This window comes from Schistocerca serialis, chromosome 9, assembly GCF_023864345.2.
Source record: "Schistocerca serialis cubense isolate TAMUIC-IGC-003099 chromosome 9, iqSchSeri2.2, whole genome shotgun sequence".
In the NCBI taxonomy this organism is placed as follows: Eukaryota; Metazoa; Arthropoda; class Insecta; order Orthoptera; family Acrididae; genus Schistocerca; species Schistocerca serialis.
In genome coordinates this window covers 192,044,543-192,064,786 of record NC_064646.1, presented here as the reverse complement: position 1 = coordinate 192,064,786, position 20,244 = coordinate 192,044,543, and the positions used below count along the sequence as shown (strand labels likewise).

Genomic DNA, 20,244 nt, shown 5'->3' with positions numbered 1-20,244 from the left:
AGACTTAGAACTACTTGAACCTAACCAACCTAAAGACATCACACACATCCATGCCCGAGGCAGGAGTTGAACCTGCAACCGTAGCAGCAGCGCGGTTCTGGACTGAAGAGCCTAGAACCGCTCGGTCACATAGGCCGGCGCGGAATTGTGGCCCGTCGCCTTTTCAGATCACATGGCATATATATGCACTGTCTCCCTAAGTCGTCAACAAGTGTGGAGGAGTCGCAGTGTTTGGAAACTGAAAACAGCACACCTTAGGGAACCTGAGTGCAGACGCTTAATCGAAGACGCTTAGCACATATGTGAACGACGCCTCCCGACATGTCCGACGATGTTGCAGAAGCGGCTGGAATGCGTTAAGCCTGCATTGCGCCGAGCGTTAATTGCATATGGAAGAGAGCAGATGATGTGGAGGTGCCACATGACGGAATTTTATTTCACGATGCTCCGCGAACTTTCTGTACAAGCGCTTTCACAGGATTGAAGTGCTGCTATAAAACGAGCGCAAACCCAAATAATTTCCATAACGCGCCGCCGTCTGGAGGGTTTCGCAATCTGTGCAAGGGCCTTTGAACGAGTCCGTGGAGAATCACCGTCGATGTATCACGTTATCAGAGAAAAACAACTTAGCCGCAGAACCTTAAGACAGACGGTCGTACAGCTGGATGGTCGCTGTATGACAACGTAAAAACACATTGCTAACGCCTTTCAGGAACAATACTGTCATTTCTATGAAAAAACGGAACATGATCAGGTAGCCTTTCATGAGTTCCAACGAATGCTATCCGGGTGTCTCGATTAGACGGCCAGCCGGGAGTTAACAGGGAACGTCACAGTTGACGTAATGGAAGCGCTTGATAAGGGAGCGTCGCACAAATTGCGGGGGCTACACGGATTTCCGTTAGAGTTTTATCGTACACTTAAAAATCTCATGATTCAGAGATGGACTGCCATGTACGACGAATTGATGTCTCCCAATGTACCTCTTCTACCCTCCTTCGTGGAAGGAATGGTCATCCCTATCCACAAACCATCCGGCGGCACAGAAATACAGGCCTACTGGCCACTAACCCTTCTTAACTGCAACTACAAGACCTACACCAGAATACTTACAGCACGCTTTAAACGCGTAACGCGTACTACGCAAAGTGATATCACTCGACCGAACCCAGATAGGTGAGGATAGCAATACGAGTACACAAACGGCACTCAGCGACTACCGCGATGTTATCGCACTGGCAACAACAAGTCGTCTACAGGGTGCACTAGTATCGATAGACTACGATCGCACCTTTGAGAGGGTGAGCCACGCCTATTTCATGGATGACGCAAATGAAGTTTCCAGAAACTTTTGTCACTGTCGTCATGAGACTACTCGACGGTGCCTCATCCAGAGTGCTCATCAATGGACGCACGGTGGGGCCCATCACCATCTCACGATCGGTGAGACAAGGGTGCTCGCTGTCGCTGATGTTGTGTGCCATTACTGTCGAGCGGCTGCTCTGCGGGCTCCCGAATCGACTCCAAGAAATGATGATAAGGCAAAACCAGTTTATATGCAGAACATACGCGGATGACCTAGTGTCTTTAGCACGGTTGGGCGACGAACTAAGAACGGCCTTGACCTGTATTAATTTTTATGGTATGGCTACGGGAAGTCGGGAGAGATGAACATCGGGAGAGGACTACCGACGGGAAATGTCGCTCCATTACAACCGATCAACATGATGAAATGCCTAGGAATTATCTTCACTACAGACGTTCGACGCACGGCGACAGTGAGCTACAGACATCTTCTGCAAAAAATTCGTGCGAGTGTCCGAAGCCACAGGACATGATACAACGGGTCACCTTTGGCAACACTTATCTAACTTGTCGCATCCCCCACCTGGCACAAGTTCTTCCTATGTCGGTTGTGTTGGCGCGCCGAATCCTGGCGACATTAGGATATTTTGTGAGCACAAGTCTGCTTTTTAAGGTCGGATACGAAACCCTCACCCTTCTTAGTATTCGTGGACGTCTTGGACTAGTCCACGTACGCGACCGAGAAGTGGTTGTTTACGAAAGCACTATGATTGGTCCAAAAAATGATCGCCCTCCTCCTTCGGGTGGTGCCGCAAGCAATAGCACCACGGATACTACTTCCCCCAGATGTGACCTATTGTCACCGAACGAAGACAAGCGCAGTGACTTGGATTCGAAGTTTGACTGTACTTTACCTTTTCCGAGACGGCAGTAAGAATGTACTCGACTTTTGGACCTTATTACAAGATGGTTCAAAATGGTTCAAATGGCTCTGAGCACTATGAGACTTAACATCTGAGGTCATCAGTCCCCCTTACTACAGGAACATCACTCACGGCTTATGGGACATCCGAGATATCGAACATATTACGCTAAATGTGATTTGAGACTTTCTCGGCGTATTCCATTCGTGAAATCTTCTCGGGTGATCAGCCGAGTAAAGGCGTCGTCTTCTCGCAACGTTTCGAAGGGTTTCGTACCCATCATCTTCGCTTGAAGATGATGGGTACGAAACCCTTCGAAACGTTGCGAGAAGACGACGCCTTTACTCGGCTGATCACCCGAGAAGATTTCACGAATATTAAGCTAATTCTTTAGGGAGTGCCTTGCTTGATCCCCCACCCACTTGGAGTGTCCCGGGTAGGAGAATGTAATTATCGCCAATAAGTATTCAGAACTAGAAAGGACCAGGACAGTGGAGAGGATCCACCACCACACGTGAAGACGTACCCGGCACCGACGCGAGGTACAACGGGATTAACGAGGAACGCGCCCACGAAGAGGGACACACTTTTAATATGCCAGGAAGTTTAAAATCAGTGTTCTTCCTACATTTAGTTTCAAGAATGTGCGAGTATTTGGATCGTGACTATGTGACTACGTAGCATATGGCGGTTTGGGCATGCTTAGGATCGTGCTCGGTTAACCGAAGTGGTCGGGACGGCTTCAAAGCTGTGCTTGACTTTTGAAATTTCTTACAAGAACGACAAGATCAACTGCAGTACAATTCTAGATATCGTCAGACTTTTGCAGATTACTTAAACAGTGTACTCAACGATCTTCCCCCCCCCCCCCCCAACTCCACCCCTCCCTTTCCGCCTCTGCCTACTGCACTGGGTAGTGCCGGGTAAAATAAGTTGATTCTGGTGGGCACTGATCTGAACCTTGTAATTGACCATAGAACAAGTTTGTATTCCAAGAAGACGTTTCCGAGTCTCACGGTGGAGATTCGAAACCGGGCAGCGTTTATCTTCCGATGTTTCCGAATGGTCGTCGTTCTTACATTATACGACCAGAAAGGTATCCTCTGTTTTTTACACTGCTTACTAATAAAATACAATACTGTCACACAGGTTTCAGTTTGTATTGCAATTTTATTATGTAGACTATTGTTAGGAGCTAGTGAATACACTAACTTATTAAAAAAAATTTAAAAACTTATTAGTGTCGCAAGAGGAAAAATTATTGACATTTTTCTTGTACAGATTGTACAGTACGTTTTCCACCCTACATTATTGTAGAATTTTTGTATTTCTGATGGATAAAAAAGAGAGCTCAAGTTGTGTGCTCATGACTAGTGAAAAATCCGGATTCGAGTTAAGGTCTGGCCCAAATTTTCATTTGCCACAAGTGGCTGACGCTAATACGGATTCGCAGTGTGTGAATCCATTTGATGACTGTAATTATGTGTTTGACAAGGTTGCAATATCCCATATTCAACAAAAAGAACTGGAAATGAGATTATGAAGCATCTTAATTTCTTCTTTCCAAAGTTCCACTTCATCCATGGAGATCTAGAAAACTGGAGATTATACGCTTTTTGCATGTATTGCTACCCCGGATGCCTACTAAAACCACCCTCATCCTGTGCATGTAGATTTCAGTGAATTAAGAGGCCTTTTTCAGCCAGAATTTGTTTCCTCGGTAATAGAGGCGGCGTACATTTTGATCTGTATCTCGCGGACAAGGAGAGAAACCGGAAGAAATCAATGTGCTGAAAGAGACTTGACATCTATATGTTGTCAACGTTTTATCCAGCGTAGCCATGATTCTTAAAAAGCCTAATAATTGAAAAGCTTTCGTGATTTCACAAGAGTGAAACAGTGGAAAACAAGTGATGTTATAAGGAGGTTTATACTTATGATTTTCCGGCTCTTCGCCATGAGAATGGCACTCGTCGGAACACCTGTTACCTCGATTTTCTGCTCCTGATCTTTGGTTTCGATCTTTGTTTGTTTGCTCTTGTGGAAAGCAATTCTCGTTTAGCTCACTGGTGCTCATATGCGCTCACATTACCTACACCATGTAACATTCGCTGTATAGCGTTTGCGACTATAGTCTTACTGTCGTTCGAGTTTTCGACGCACTACCTGATGCCCGACAGTGTTCTGTCTAATTAGTTTGTGGCTACGCCACAAAACATTCGGCGTTATGACAACAATGTGTAGAATATGGTGCTGGCCACGATGAAATCCCATAAGCTATAGAAGATCCAAAAGTGGAAGACTGCGAGGACCGCTATGTTACAGTTTCGGATTCGGCAGTAGATGGAGTAATATCTAAAGATCACTGATCCCTCACTTCCATAAGTGTACACATTTACTCCGTCTGTCATTTGCGCACTCAGTGTTTTGGGACAATGTAATTTCGTCGTCGCTATTCCTTCCCGGGGTTTCCCGCTGTAAGCGAAATTCCGGCGAACACGAAGAGCAGGTGCTGCGTCGAATTTTTCAACTACAGAGTCCGAGGCGACACAGGAGAGCCTGGACTATTGTATCAAACCAGCCACCATGTGAAGAGTAAAAGGAGAACGTGCAAAGATGAGATGTGAAAAAGATTCAAACCACCTTGTTCTGAAAATGAATATATACCATAGAATACGTCCAACATATCACTCCAACTTCGAATTGAAGTACAGCGTGTTGAAAAAAAAAAATTAATCCGGTTTCACAAAACTGAAGTTATTGCTCAACTTTGTGGAACCTATAAAGAAGAGGGCTAAAAAGTGTTATTGTTCGTATACAAAGGAGAGCTTCACGAATGATAATATGTGTGGTTACTTCATAGGAGAGCGTCTTAGATGTGCTGAAGAAACTTAACTGACAGTCCTTGCAGACATACGCAGCATATCCCGTGATAGCCTACTTACACTGCTTCAAAAATCATCTTTGAGACATTTAGGAATATACTCTACCAACCTACGTATCGCCCCCGTCAGGACTCTTTTATAGTCGTTGCTCACAGAGGCGTTTAAATAATTCCGTCCTCAGCTCTATTTACTGATAAAGTGGGACGTACCCTCTGCCATGCGCCTCACATTGGTTTGCGTAGTCTACGAATAAATTTAAATAACTTCTAAATGAATAGAAAAAAGAGACATGAAATAAATTTTAACATATTCATTGGTCTACAAAGTTCTTTTCAACAGATCCATCTCATTTCACAAGGTAACGTCCTTCTGCAATTACGTTTAAGATTAATATTTTAATTCATCTTCCACAAATGTTCAGTGTGTCTCCACCGGATGCACGACAAATACCTATACGAAATTACGTCTAGTCCTGTAATTTTGCAAGCATATGTCATACAGCATTCTATGGTGCTGCTAGGTGTCGTTGCCCATCACATGAAGTTGTTCGAAGAGAATGCATATACATTAAGTTTTCACGAACACCCATCCCCTCTGCGGCCCACACACACAAACAAAAACACAAATAAATCATATACCGTGACATCAGGCGATTTTGAAGATCAGTTCTTAATTACGAGGTCCGTGCGATACGTCATTGCGGCCATACTCTCGACGAAAATCACGTTGCACAGCTGGTATAACGGAGGATGCTAAAAGCTTTTTATTGTTGTATTTTCGCCCTTTTGACTCGACGCACAATGGGTAATGAACGAACAAGTGATCTGCATGCAAGACCCCTACCAGCAACGAACTGGACTAGCTACTTTAAACTGGTGCCATGGAAAACTTTGACTTTAAATGCGTAATTTAAAACTGATCCCTGTACCACAGTGGATAGTACGTGGCCCTGTGCTGTACTCCATCTACTACAAACTAATAATGTCAAGGGTAATGACAGTCATCTGCGTGGACGACACCCCTAAGCATAAGCAAACAGACAATGGCTTTCCACCGCTGATTGCAAGATAACCGTGTAGAACTTGAGAGATGGGCAGCCAAGTGGCGAGCAGACTTAAATGTCACCAAAACCTAACTAACGTTATTCGTCTGGAGACCGTAAGCAGGCCAGAGGACCGTCCAGTTATTAAACGTTTTGGGGAGCCACCACAGTAGACGCACACGGCCAAATATCTCAAATTCGGCACGCTTTATCCACTACTTGACGAGGAGTAAGCAACAAATGCGGCGAGAGGCTAGCAACGCGCTCGGATTATCGAGAAGTGACGCCAAAATGACGTGGTGCTCGATGCGACAGACTCCATTTTGATTTCGTTATATTTCACTGGTTTTGTATTATAACTTGCAGCCGGTCATTTCAAGGTTCAAATGGCTCTGAGCACTATGGGACTTAACATCTATGGTCATCAGTCCCCTAGAACTTAAAACTACTTAAACCTAACTAACCTAAGGACATCACACAACACCCAGTCATCACGAGGCAGAGAAAATCCCTGACCCCGCCGGGAATCGAACCCGGGAACCCGGGCGTGGGGGTCATTTCAAGGCCATGGATCACTGAAGATTTATCACAGACACGTCACCCTTAGTTCGATTTGTTACGTCTATTAATGACATGATGACATGTAGGCAGTAAAATCCTTCAGGATATTCTAAGATGAGCAACACTGAAGTTGAACATAGCGTGTCTCTGTCGTGGTGCAATGATTAAGGATCTGCATCTACATCTACATCTACATGGTTACTCTGCAATTCACAGTTGGGTGCCTGGCAGAGGGTTCATCGAACCATTTTCATACTACTTCTCCACCATTCCACTCTCGAATGGCACGTGGGAAAAAGGAACACCTAAATCTTTCTGTTCGAGCTCTGATTTCTCTCATTTTATTATAATGATCATTTCTCACTATGTAGGTGGGTGTCAACAAAATATTTTCGCATTCGGAAGAGAAAGTTAGTGATTGAAATTTCGTAAATAGATCAAAGAAAACTGCCTTTATTTCAGTAACTGCCACACCAACTGGCGTATCATATCAGTGACACTCTTACCCATATTGCGCGATAACACGAAACGAGGTGCCCTTCCTTGCACTTCTTCGGTGTCCTCCGTCAATCCTACCTGGTAAGGATCCCACACCGTGCAGCAATACTCCAGCAGATGACGGACAAGTGTACTGCCGACTGTCTCTTTAGTGGGTTTGTCGCTTCTTCTAAGTGTTCTGCCAACAAAGCGCAGTCTTTGTTTCACCTTCCCCACAATATTATCTGCGTGGTCTTTCCAATATAAGTTGCTCGTAATTGTAATTTCTAGGTATTTAGTCGAATTGACAGCCCTTAGATTTGTGCGATATCCAAAATTTAACGGATTTCCTTCAGTACCCATGTGGATGACCTAGAACTTTTCTTTGTTTAGTGCGAATTCCCACTTTTTGCACCATACATAAATTCTCTCTAGATCATTTTGTAATTGGAATTGATCGTCTGATGATTTTACTAGACCTTAAATAACAGAGTCATCTGCAAACAATCTAAGGGGGCTGCTCAGATTATCACCTAGATCATTCATGTAAATCAGGAACAACAGAGGGCCTATGACACTACCTTGCGGAACGCCAGATATCACTTCTGTTCTGTTCTATGATTTACCGTCTGTAACTACGAACTGTTACCTCCCTGAGAGGAAATCACGAATCCAGTCACACAACTGAGAAGATACTCCATATGCACGCAATTTGATTAATAGTCACTTGTGAGGAACGGTATCAAAATCCTTCTGGTAATCTAGGAATATGGAATCGATCTGAGATCCCTTGTCGACAGCACTCATTACTTCAAGGGAATAAAGAGCTAGCTGTGTTGCACAAGAACGATATTTTCTGAATCCGTGTTGGTTATGTATCAATAAGTAATTTTCTTCAAGGTGATTCATAACGTTCGAGTTCAGAATATGCTCCAAAATCCTACTGCAAATTGAGGTCAGTGATATGGGTCTCTACAGCCTGGAACCGCGCGACCGCTACGGTCGCAGGTTCCGATCCTGCCTCGGGCATGGATGTGTGTGATGTCCTTAGGTTAGTTGGGTTTAAGTAGTTCTAAGTTCTAGGGGACTGATGACCTCAGAAGTTAAGTCCCATAGTGTTCAGAGCCACTTGAACCATTTGATATGGGTCTGTAATTCAATGGGTTACTCCTATTTCCTTTCTTGAATATTGGTGTGACCTGTGCTATTTTCCAATCTTTAGGAACAGACCTTTCGTCAAGTGAGCGGTTGTATATGATTGCTAAGAAAGGCGCTATTGTGTCTGCATACTCTGAAAGGAACCTGATTGGTGTACCATCTGAGTCCGCAGCTCGTGGTCGTGCGGTAGAGTTCTTGCTTCCCGCGCCCGGGTTCCCGGGTTCGATTCCCGGCGGGGCCAGGGATTTTCTCTGCCTCGTGATGACTGGGTGTTGTGTGATGTCCTTAGGTTAGTTAGGTTTAAGTAGTTCTAAGTTCTAGGGGACTGATGACCATTGATGTTAAGTCCCATAGTGCTCAGAACCATTTGAACCATTTTTGTACCATCTGAACCGGAAGACTTGCCTTTCTTAAGTGATTTGAGTGGTTTCACAACACATAAGATATTTACTTTAATGTCGCTCATGCTAACAGCTGTTCTGGTTTCGAATTCTGCAATATTCACTTCGTCTTCTTTCGTGAAGGAATTACGGAATACTGTATTTAGTAACTGCGCTTTATTGACACCATCATCGGTAACATTTTCATTGCTATTGCCCAGTGACGGTGTTGACTGTTTTTCGCCATTGGTGTACTTTACATACGACAGAAACTCTTTGGGCTTTCTACCATATTTTGAGACAATGTTTCATTGTGGAAGCTATTAAAAACATCTCGCATTGACGTCCGCACTAAATTTCGAGCTTCCGTGAAACTTAGCTAGTCTTGGGGATTTTGCGTTCTTCTGGCGGAGTCGAAGGTAGTAGTTTTTTCAGGCTTATCTTTTTTAACACATTCTTATGAGTGTAATACAAGCACATGACTGGCCATTAAAATTGCTACACCACGAAGATGACGTGCCACAGACACGAAATTTAACCGACAGGAAGAAGATGCTGTGATATGCAAACGATTAGCTTTTCAGAGCATTCACACAAGGTTGGCGCCGGTGCCGACACCTAAAACGTGCTGACATGAGGAATGTTTCCAACGGATTTCTCATACACAAACAGCAGTTGACCGGCGTTGCCTGGTGAAACATTGTTATGATGCCTCGTGTAATGACGAGAAATGCGTACCATCAGGTTTCCGACTTTGATAAAGGCCGGATTGTAGCCTATTGCGATTGCGTTTACCGTATTACGACATTGCTGCTCGCCTTGGTCGATATCCAAAGACTGTTAGCAGAATATGGAACCGGTGGGTTCAGGAGGGTAATACGGAACGCCGTGCTGGATCCCAACGGCCTCGTTACACTAGCAGTCGAGATGACATGCATCTTATCCGCATGGCTGTAACGGATCGTGCAGCCACGTCTCGATCCCTGAGTCAACAGATGGGGACGTTTCCAAGACAACAACCATCTGCACGAACAGTTCGACGACGTTTGCAGTAGCATGGACTGTCAGCTCGGAGACCATGACTGCAGTTACCCTTGACGCCGCATCATAGACAGGAACGCTTGCGATGGTGTACTCCCGACTAACCTGGGTGCACGAATGGCAAAACGTCATTTTTTCAGATGAATCCAGGTTCTGTTTACAGCATCATGATGGTCGCATCTGTGTTTGGCGACATCGCGGTGAACGCACGTTGGAATCATGTATTCGTCATCGCCATACTGGCGTATCACCCGGCGTGATGGTATGGGGTGCCATTGGTTACACGTCTCGGTCACCTGTTGTTCGCATTGGTTACACGTCTCGGTCACCTCTTGTTCGCATTGAAGGCACTTTGAACTGTGGACGTTTCATTTCAGATGTGTTACGACCCGTGGCTCTACCCTTCATTCGACCCCTCCGAAACCCTGCATTTCAGCAGGATAACGCGCGACCGCATGTTGCAGGTCCTGTACGGGCCTTTTTGGATACAGAAAATGTTCGAATGCTGCCCTGGTCAGCACAGTCTCCAGATCTCTCACCAACTGAAAACGTCTGGTCAATGGTGGGCGAGCAACTGGCTCGTCGCAATACGCCAATCACTACTCTTGAAGAACTGTGGTATCGTGATGAAGCTGCATGGGGAACTGTACCTGTACACCCCATCCAAGCTCTTTTTGACTCAATGCCAAGGCGTGTCAAGGCAATTATTACGGCCAGAGGTTGTTGTTCTGGGTACTGATTTCTCAGGATCTATGCACCCAAATTGCGTGAAAATGTAATAAAATGTCAGTTCCAGTATAATATATTTGTCCAATGAATACCCGTTTATCATTTGCATTTCTTCTTGGTGTAGCAATTTTAATGGCCAGTAGTGTATGTTCTGCAATATTCGATGTTACTTGCATATAAAAGCACATTCTCTCAGGAATGAATTTCTTCGATTTTGTGACTTTTGTTTAATTAGAAAACTAAAGATGAAATTGCTGGAGTGAAAGCACTGGCAATGACATTTGTGTTCTTGCTTGTCTTAATATGTCGCGCTTTCCTAGGATGTTGATAGGCAGAAACATAGGCGTACAGCAGTTCAGCGTTTCACTCGCAGCAGTGAAATTAACCGGCAACAGTTTTTTTCGACTAGTTTCAGTTGAAAAACGCAGAATTTGCTGTGGGACATGTGGAATATTCCCGCTTGAGTCCCTATAGTTCCTTGAATTCCCAGTAGTTGGCGGCGCTGTACGCAGCCTTCTAAATGGCGTCTATAATGGAGGTTCGTTCCAAGCAGAGAGCTGTCACTGTTTTTCTTTTGGTGGAAAACCAGAGTAGCGCAGATATTCATAAGCGCTTGTAGAATGTAGATGGCAGTGAACAAAAGCACTGCGAGTCGTTGGTGAGGGGTCTGTCACACAGCTGTCACTTCTGCAATATTGGAACGTACGGACACTCTCATTCGAGGTGACCGGATGACCTTGCTGCTCAGCTGGACGTCTCTGTTGGTAGAGGAACTCACAACACTTCGTTGGACCGTTCTTGCAGCTCCACTCTACAGTCCAAATCCCGCACCTTCCGACTTCCATTGGTTTGACGCAATGAAAGCTGCCATGGGAAGCAGTACGCTGGTGATGGGGAGGTTATTGTTGCAGTAGGACCTTAGTTCCGACGTCGACCAGTACAGTGACACAATGCGGGCATACAGGTCATCTGAGTTAGGTGGCGTAAGGCGGTCACGTTTAACGGAGATTGTGTTGAAAACTAGGAATTTTTAGCCAAAATAATGGGGAATAATACAGCGTATTGAAATCCTGAATAAAACCAACCTGCTTTTAGAAAATCAAAATGAGTTGCATTACTGATTGAGCTTCCTTTGTATATTCCTTGCTTGTCCCAAATATTTGGCTGTTTATTTTCGAACTTCTGGGGTGTCATTAGGTAGGAATGTAAGAGAACACCTGTTTTTTTGTTTTTTTTGTTTTTGTTTTTCTTTTTTTAACTACCATTTACTGTAGAAGTAATTTATTTTGCTACATCACTTTCGGCCTTTGGACCATTTTCAAAAAGTACTGCAAAAGATTTTGCTTCAGCATACGTCAGACTTTTAATCCCTTAAACACACTGTATACGCATCCCATCGTCGAAATACGTCTTTTCGCTGTAGAAATACAGAAACGTCAGACGAGTACGAAGCTCTGAAGCTCTATAAGTCGTGAACTGCCGGCCGAAGTGGCCGTGCGGTTCTAGGCGCTGCAGTCTGGAACCGCGAGACCGCTACGGTCGCAGGTTCGAATCTTGCCTCGGGCATGGATGTGTGTGATGTCCTTAGGTTAGTTACGTTTAACAAGTTCTAAGTTCTAGGGGACTAATGACCTCAGAAGTTGAGTCCCATAGTGCTCAGAGCCATTTTTTTGCCGGCCGCGGTGGTCTAGCGGTTCTAGGCGCTCAGTCCGGAACCGCGCGACCGCTACGGTCGCAGGTTCGGATCCTACCGTGGACATGGATGTGTGTGATGTCCTTAGGTTAGTTAGGTTTCAGTAGTTCAAAGTTCTAGGGGACTGATGACCTCAGAATTTAAGTCCCTTAGTGGTCAGAGCCATTTGAACCATTTTTTGTAACGATTTACGTGATGATATTTACAATGGTAGCATTTCATATAACTTATGCTTGGTTAGGTTAGGTTATGTTTTCATGACATATAGAGCTTCGCACTTATCTGATGCCGCTGTATTTATGCAGTGAAAAGTTTTGACGGTAAAATGTGTATATATACACACGGCACACAGGATAGGTTAGTATCAGTGTCGCACTTGGATGGCTTGAAATGTGCAGCTGAACGACTGTACATCAGTTTGACGTCACTTCAGAGCGAGGCGAACATGTGGATAGCATCGCCTAAATGTGGTCTCACCTTTCTACGTCTCTACCTGCGAATAGTGATGGGCTACGAAAGCGCTGTTTGGGGTAGCACGGCGAAGCAAAACCTGCAGAGCAAACTCTGCAAATTATTGCGTTACAAAGAGTGTACGACATTCCGTCGACATTTCCATGAAAATAATTTAAGTTGCTGACGAGCCAAAAGTTGTTGAGAGTTTGAAGAAAAAAGCAATACCAACTGTACATGTACAAGATTAAAGGTAGATCCTCCTTCATCAGAGGCCCATTGCCTTTTTGTTTAGATTATAACATTTCGAATATAATGCTACCAACCAGGGAAGATAACATCACACCCGACGCAGAGACTGTAGTAGTCAGTGCCATAACATAAATCCTGCACTCCCTCTATTATGTACCTTGAGGTTTTATCTTCAGTCATGTTAATGGTAAAGTCTTGTGAAATCCGATGAATCATTCTGGATTAGCCTCTTGCAAACAAATCGTTGGTATCCGGCAGCTCGAGTGACCGCCCGGCGAGCCGGCACCTTTCTTGTGAGGAAAGTAGGCTAACAAGTGAGCGCGCACAGTACTGCAGAGCACGGGGCTCGGCCGTCTGCTGCGACCCGGGGCGGGGCGTGTTTCCCTTCCCGGGCTCGGCCCTCCGCAGTGAAAGGACTCGCGGCTACGTTACGCTGCCTTACGTTACTGTGCGCGCGTCTTACGTCACGGGGCCCGCGTGCGCCGAGTGACCGACACGGGTATAAAAGGCGTCGGCCGCGACACCCCGGCATCAGTCAGCCGACATCCAAGTCCTAAGGAGCTCCTACATCCCGCACCACCACCAAACAAACAGCAACATGTACAAGGTGAGTACGGCGAACACTAATGGTGCGACGGGCAAATGTAGACTCGCGCTTGAGCAGCCAACACCTCTTGGTTCGAGTCGTCTATGATATTTTGATATATCTGGTCAGCTTATGATATTCTGGAGAGATTAGTGTCGATTATGGGGTTATACATAGTATGCTAACATCAAAAGTTTCCGGGTCTCATAAGCTTAACTTCAGGAATGTGTATTGACACATTCACATTAGGTCCTACGGTAAACATTCATTCACAAGGTTACTGGATACTAAGTCACTCTGCTAGGGCTCCCCCTAGCTAAGGTTCACTACCGATCCACGCATACAGCATACTTCAGTCGGCACATTCGTGAGATTATTGGGCAATGATATCAACTTTACTAACTTTTGTAGACCCACCTGCAAGTGGTGAGCTAAAAAGATTCGTACAGTAGTTCAGCAAACTAGCGCTCCTTTCGGAGGTAGACCGCATTAGAATAGGAATTATTAAGATCTTTATTCTCTGTGACTAAATTAATGACAAAAACAAAATTTGACTGCAACTAAGTAAGAGCCTTGCTTACTGTACAGTATTGACACATACATAAGGTCGTTCCAGTAATACAGGTTTTCTGGCTTCTTATTACAGAATCTCCGGCTTGTGGAGAGACAGCTGAAAACTTTGTCTGCTAAGATGCGAACTGTCTGCTTTTCGACAGAATGACGTTATCTGAAAGCAGATTATTCTACCATGTTAAATCTGGTTGTTGACTTTATTTTCATCTAGTTATTTGACTTGATCAAAGAAAACAATTTAAATAACGGAATTAAACGTTGCTTTGCACAAATTTTTCCACTCAAACAAGTGATAGGAAAGAAATTTTCTATTTGTTACGTGTTACAAGGGGGTTTAACATAATTTATAGAATGACGGAGATGTAACTGCAAGTGTACCTGTTGTTTACATCAGCAGTCGTTCCTATACAGCTCGTAACCAAGGAAAGGAACACGGGCCGATTACTATAATAATAGATCCGTTAAAGAAATGCCTATTTCCAATACTGGAGCATCCAATTGACGTTACTTCCTAATGCACTGAAGAGTAGTCTATGCTGTTCCATGGCTAACAAAATCATTGGGATTTCGGTACTACTAAAGAGTCGATAAATACCAGAAGTGAAAAACCAGTCGCACAGCATAATGAAGGAAACGAAAGAATAAGACCAGCTACCAAGAATGAGTACCCGGATTTGGTAAAGCTAAGAAGTAGGAATGTTGTGAAAAGTACAGGGACACGCAGTGAAAGAAATCTCATAGTTGTGCAGAAATGGGATAATGGACAACAGTGGGGATTAATCACTGAAAGTTATTTGAAATATGAGGAGTGTGTTGAGGTGTCTGGAGGTTAAGCAGGAGCTGTGTGTGTGTGTGTGTGTGTGTGTGTGTCTTGTTGTTGTTGTTGTTGCCTGGAACGTGACGTTTCGGCCTGTCTGCAGCTGGTCGTCCTCGCAGCCCTGGTGGCCGTAGCCCGCGCTGGAGTCATCTCCGCCGGGTACGCGGCGCCGCACGCCATCGCCGCCCCCGCCTACGCCGCCGCCCCCGCCTATGCCGCCGCTGCCGCCCCCATTGAATACGACCCCAACCCCCACTACAGCTTCGAGTACTCGGTGAGTGTTCATTAGCACAGCAACAACGACAGAGTGACCGAGTGGTCTCCTGGGGTCATTATCGGTTTGTTTACCTACGCACTTAAACTGCTACAGAAATTTCAGCCTCCACCAACGTCTTAATATTCCTGGTGTGGCTAACGTAAGAGAGAAAATAAAGTATTTTGTTCTGGATGTATACACTTGCTTTGCCATAAGTCTAAAGGCAATTTGAAATCTATCAAACCTATGGCGCTTTCGTCCAGATTAACTGACAGTAAGATCCTTGAAGTAAGACACAAAGGAATTAATGACATGTTGCTGCTAGAGGGCATTGATTTACATCAACGGGGAAAGTTGAAAATTTGTGTCAGGCAGGGTTTTGAATATGCGTCGCCTGCTCACTATGCAGATGCTCTGATCAGTAACCCATCCACACACAGTGGTCATCGCAATTGCACAGACTCTCCTAGCATGTCTACCATTAGGTCCAAATTCTCAGGCTAGTCTAGCTCGCTAGTGTGTGTGGATAAGTTGAGATTTCGGGTCTGGTGGGAGGCGAGGTAGGGTACTCATTACATTGCGATGATCACTGTGTCTGGGTGGGTTACCGGTAAGAGCATCTGCCTAGTGAGCAGGAGACCCAGGTTCGAACCTCGGTCAGGCAGTAATTTTCAAGTTTCCCCATTGACGTAAATTAGAGCCTACTAACAGCAATTCGTCATTCATTCCTTCGTGTCTTGACTCATGTTGGCAGCAGGAACAAAATGGTGTCTGTTCTTTCAGACATTCCCGATAGAGCAGACAATACAATCATCTTTAAAGTAATTCTATCCCAACTACTTGCTGCATTGTTATCATAAACCATACAGATATTGTGGCATCAAATTCTTACAACATACAAAAATCCTATCTCTTCTCTGAAACTTGTTACTTGCCCTTTCTTACATAGATTTACTACGTTCTACAGACCAGGAAATGGTCTGTGGTAGTAATTTTGCTACTGTTGCTAGTTACTTTATCGTGTAATTACTGCCGTGGAGATCTGTGCTTCTCAATCAATGCGTATAACTGCGGGGAATGCCGATACTGGCAGTCACCTGACCTTGAATGGCTCTGAGGTAACGACCGTACTTTTAGCTCCCCGTAGTGTTCCCAAAGGGGCAGTAGTATCTGCGAACAGCAGGGCAAGTACTGAGGCCACTGAAACCGCAAGCTCTTACGACACGTATACTAACAGACTACGAGAGCTGAATGGCAAAGGTTTTTTTTCTAATGGTATGGAGGCCGCGTCTTACCTGCAAATGGTGATGGCGAGCGATGATCAGTGTAAAGTGTAGCGTTTGGTTTCCTTTACATTTTTTTTCAGAGACGTGTAGGTCCATAGCTGGTCAAGGTCCGTTGCTTATAATTCTCGAATAACATCAAAATGATCATAAAATGAAGGCTTTCACGACCGGTTAACTTAGCTGCTGGCGAACCTTCTAGATAGCATGATCGTGGGCTGTTGTAACTGTTTTGTCTGCTGAAGTTTTATCTGAAGCTGTATTGGATTTCATCACAGATGCTCCATGTTTGGTTGAGTGTTACTGTCTCATTTATCTGCTGAACAAGGAGCACTTACGAATATCTCTATGTCACTTTGGATGAAACTTACGAAGAAAACAGTTACACGGATCGCGACAATACAACCTGGAGGACTCACTTCTCTCTTTCAGGTCTTCAACGATCAGGTTCGTTAGTAACAGCTAGCCATAAGTTTCAGTTTTCGGCCTGCCTCTTGAGGGCTTTATACGTGGTGCAGCTGGTATTCTCCATGATCTGATTAATGTATTTTAGGTGCAGTCTGCCTCTTCTGTTCTTCCCTTCTACAGTCCCTTCTATTTTCCTTGTAATGACAGTTTCATGTTTCAGCAGACGGCCGGTCCATATGTCCCTTCTGTGACGGATAAGCTTCAAGAGATATGGCTTCTCTTCCTCCATTCTGTTGAGTATCTCTTCGAATCTTACATTTTCTACCTAGGCAGTCTTTAACATATCCGTTAGCACCACATCTCGAAGGCTGTTACATCCTTTTATTTTGTTTCTCCGAGTATCAACATTTCACTTCCATACAAGGGCACACTCCAAACAAACGTCTGTATAACTTCCCTGAGACATTTGTTTAAGCAGCTGGATGTGAAAAGATTTCTCCAGCTGTTAAAAGCAGCTTTGCCTTTAGATTCGGCTTGCAATACCTTCGTCCATCTTTTACTCCCTCGGCAGGCAAACGATTCTACGGCTTTCCCTCTCTCATTCTTAACTGAACATTGGGCAGCGGTGTTCTGTCCACTCACGGCTAAGATTTTAGTTTCACCTTTATTAATTTCCGTGTAGCAGCTAGACATGACGGTGGTTCCCATTTAGGCCAGCATCGCGTGTAATTATTACCATGCTTCGTTTAACGCTGCGACATCATTGACAAATCTCAACATGTGTACTTTCTTACCAAGCATTTTAATTCTTCCTATAGAACCTAGTTTCTCCGTAACTTCACTTAAATTCCTCTGTATGTACACAATGAGTAATTTTAATTATAAATATAGGTCCCAGTTTGTACTTAATTTAATGCACACTGAACGTATCCGTTCAACAGGACAGGAGAGAGTGGGCAGCCCTTCCGTACAGCCTACTTAGCAATATCTTCTTCTTGATTTTCTCTACATCTTACAGCACCTGTTCTCTATACAGTCTCTACACTACTCTTCTGTCAATCTATTTTAAGCTACTGTCTCTCAGCACTTCAAAAATCTGTCGCCCGTCCACCCCGTCAAACGCAGCAATATACAGGGTGTCCCCAAAACCACCCACCAAGGATACGGACATATTTCCTTATACCAAAAACTAGGAAAGAAGCACATAGCAGTTGTTCATCTTCGGTGCTATGAAACACATCTCTTCTACTGCAAGCTCTTTGCTTTTCATATTTTGGAAGGCGGTGTAATGTACTAAACCAAGAAAAAAAGTCCAGCAAATGTGGGATATAACATGCATACCTTAAGAGCTATGCGCATTTGTTCACTAGAAGAGATGTGTTTCATGCTAGCGAAGATGAACAAGTGCTCGTAGAACTTAACGTATGCAGGTAAGACCCAACGCACATTGAAAATGTTGTCCACCCCCGGTAGCTGAATCGCCGGCACGGTAGCTCAGCGTGTTCGGTCAGAGGGATAGTTGCCGTCTGTAATAAAAAAAAAAATGAGTTACTGGATCAACAACGAACTGAAACGGGTGTCTTTCGACGTCCGCCCAGAGCAGATACAACGAACAAAAACGAACAATTTGAGATTAAAAAAAAGTGGGCCGGGTTCGATTCCCGGCTGGGTCGGAGATTTTCTCCGCTCTAGGACCGGGTGTTGTGTTGTCCTAATCATCATCATTTCATCCCCATCGACGCGCAAGTCGCCGAAGTGGCGTCAAATCGAAAGACTTGCACCCGGCGAACGGTCTACCCGATGAGAGGCCCTAGTCATACGACATTCATTTATTCATTCACTGAAAACGTTTTCTTTTTTTTGTCGCCATTTTCACTCCCAAAACATGGAAAGCAGATACTTGGCAGTTTTAGAGATGTGCTTCATAGTACAGAAGATGAACAAATGCTTATATCTCTTAAGGTACGCATTATAGAGCCCATGTTTACTAGACATTGTTTTACATATTTCTGTATAAGGAACCCTTTGAGGAACGTGTCCAGCATTTTACTGACGAGCTCAAAATGATCCACCAAGCTATCCATTCTTGACTGAGGAGGCAGACCATCAATAACAGGGCTTTTCGGCTCATACTGTCCTAGAGAATTAGCACACTAGTAAAAGAACTGTACAGCACCATTTAGTCCACATTGACACTTCATTTTTGGGCCTCGGAAGGGTAGTTTTAAATAGAAATTACCTACAGCATATGCTTTGGAGCCATTCACTCTCGCCGGCCGAAGTGGCCGTCCGGTTAAAGGCGCTGCAGTCTGGAACCGCAAGACCGCTACGGTCGCAGGTTCGAATCCTGCCTCGGGCATGGATGTTTGTGATGTCCTTAGGTTAGTTAGGTTTAACTAGTTCTAAGTTCTAGGGGACTAATGACCTCAGCAGTTGAGTCCCATAGTGCTCAGAGCCATTTGAGCCATTCACTCGGCATCTTGTTTAGGACCATTCTGTAATGCAGTCCAGTGTAATGGTTCACTATGGTGGGATCATTCTGTAATACAGTTCAATGCAATGGTTCACTATGGTAGGATCATTCTGTAATGCAGTTCAGTGTAATGGTTCGCTACGGTAGGACCATTCCGGTCTGCAGTTCAGTGCAGTGGTTCGCTGCGGCTTGGCAAAGTGACCGAGACTACTGTGCGTGCCCTCAGGTGAGCGATGCTCACACCGGCGACCAGAAGGCGCAGCACGAGACTCGCGAGGGCGACGTGGTGCAGGGCAGCTACTCCCTGGTCGAGCCCGACGGCTCCGTGCGCACCGTCGAGTACACCGCCGACCCGCACAACGGCTTCAACGCCGTCGTGCACCGCCAGGCCGGAGCGCACCCCGCCCCCGCGCCCGCCCCCATCGCCGTCGCCAAGGTGCACGCGCCCGTCGCCTACGCCGCCGCCCCCGCCTACGCCGCCGCCCCCGCCTACGCCGCCGCCCCCGCCTACGGCTACAAGCACCTCGGCTGAAGCGCCGTGCTGCCCACCTCACACTCTTCTCATCGCCTAATCCGCATCTTGTAAATACGCCTCTGTTTCTATTTATCGCTTGCCAGTCAGGGTGACATGTTGTTGTGTGGCCATGTTGTACCTTTTGTTCATGAACATCCTCAATAAAACGTAGTTACAAAAATTTCGTCTTCTGTTGTAAGTTATTTAATGAACAACCCATTACCACTACTGTGTTGACAATTTTAAAGTTCCACTTTGATTTTAATGCCTGATATGATGATAGGTATTTACCATTGTAGCTAATGCATGAAGCAGTTGAGAGGAAGGTATTGGTCATCAGCAGATTAAGGTTATATTAGAGTTGCTTTTGTTTATCAGAGAGCTCCACAACGTAAGTCTGCCACAACCTTTTAATAGTCGACTGAATTTCCTCAAGTT

The 20,244-nt window shown here is 45.0% G+C and overlaps 1 protein-coding gene across 1 annotated transcript; it reads left to right on the top strand.

The window, feature by feature from the left end:
- The first annotated feature begins 13,432 nt into the window (after positions 1–13,432).
- LOC126419036 (cuticle protein 7) lies at positions 13,433–19,990 on the top strand. The gene is made up of 3 exons (XM_050086098.1): positions 13,433–13,503; positions 14,976–15,146; positions 19,519–19,990. Exons 1-3 carry the CDS (start codon positions 13,495–13,497, stop codon positions 19,822–19,824), a joined length of 486 nt encoding a protein of 161 aa, XP_049942055.1. The 5' UTR covers positions 13,433–13,494; the 3' UTR covers positions 19,825–19,990.
- Positions 19,991–20,244: the final 254 nt, after the last annotated feature.

Coding starts and splice junctions, on each gene's coding strand:
- LOC126419036 (XM_050086098.1), top strand. Junction 15,147..19,518: donor ACTACAGCTTCGAGTACTCG/GTGAGTGTTCAT, acceptor GCGTGCCCTCAG/GTGAGCGATGCTCACACCGG.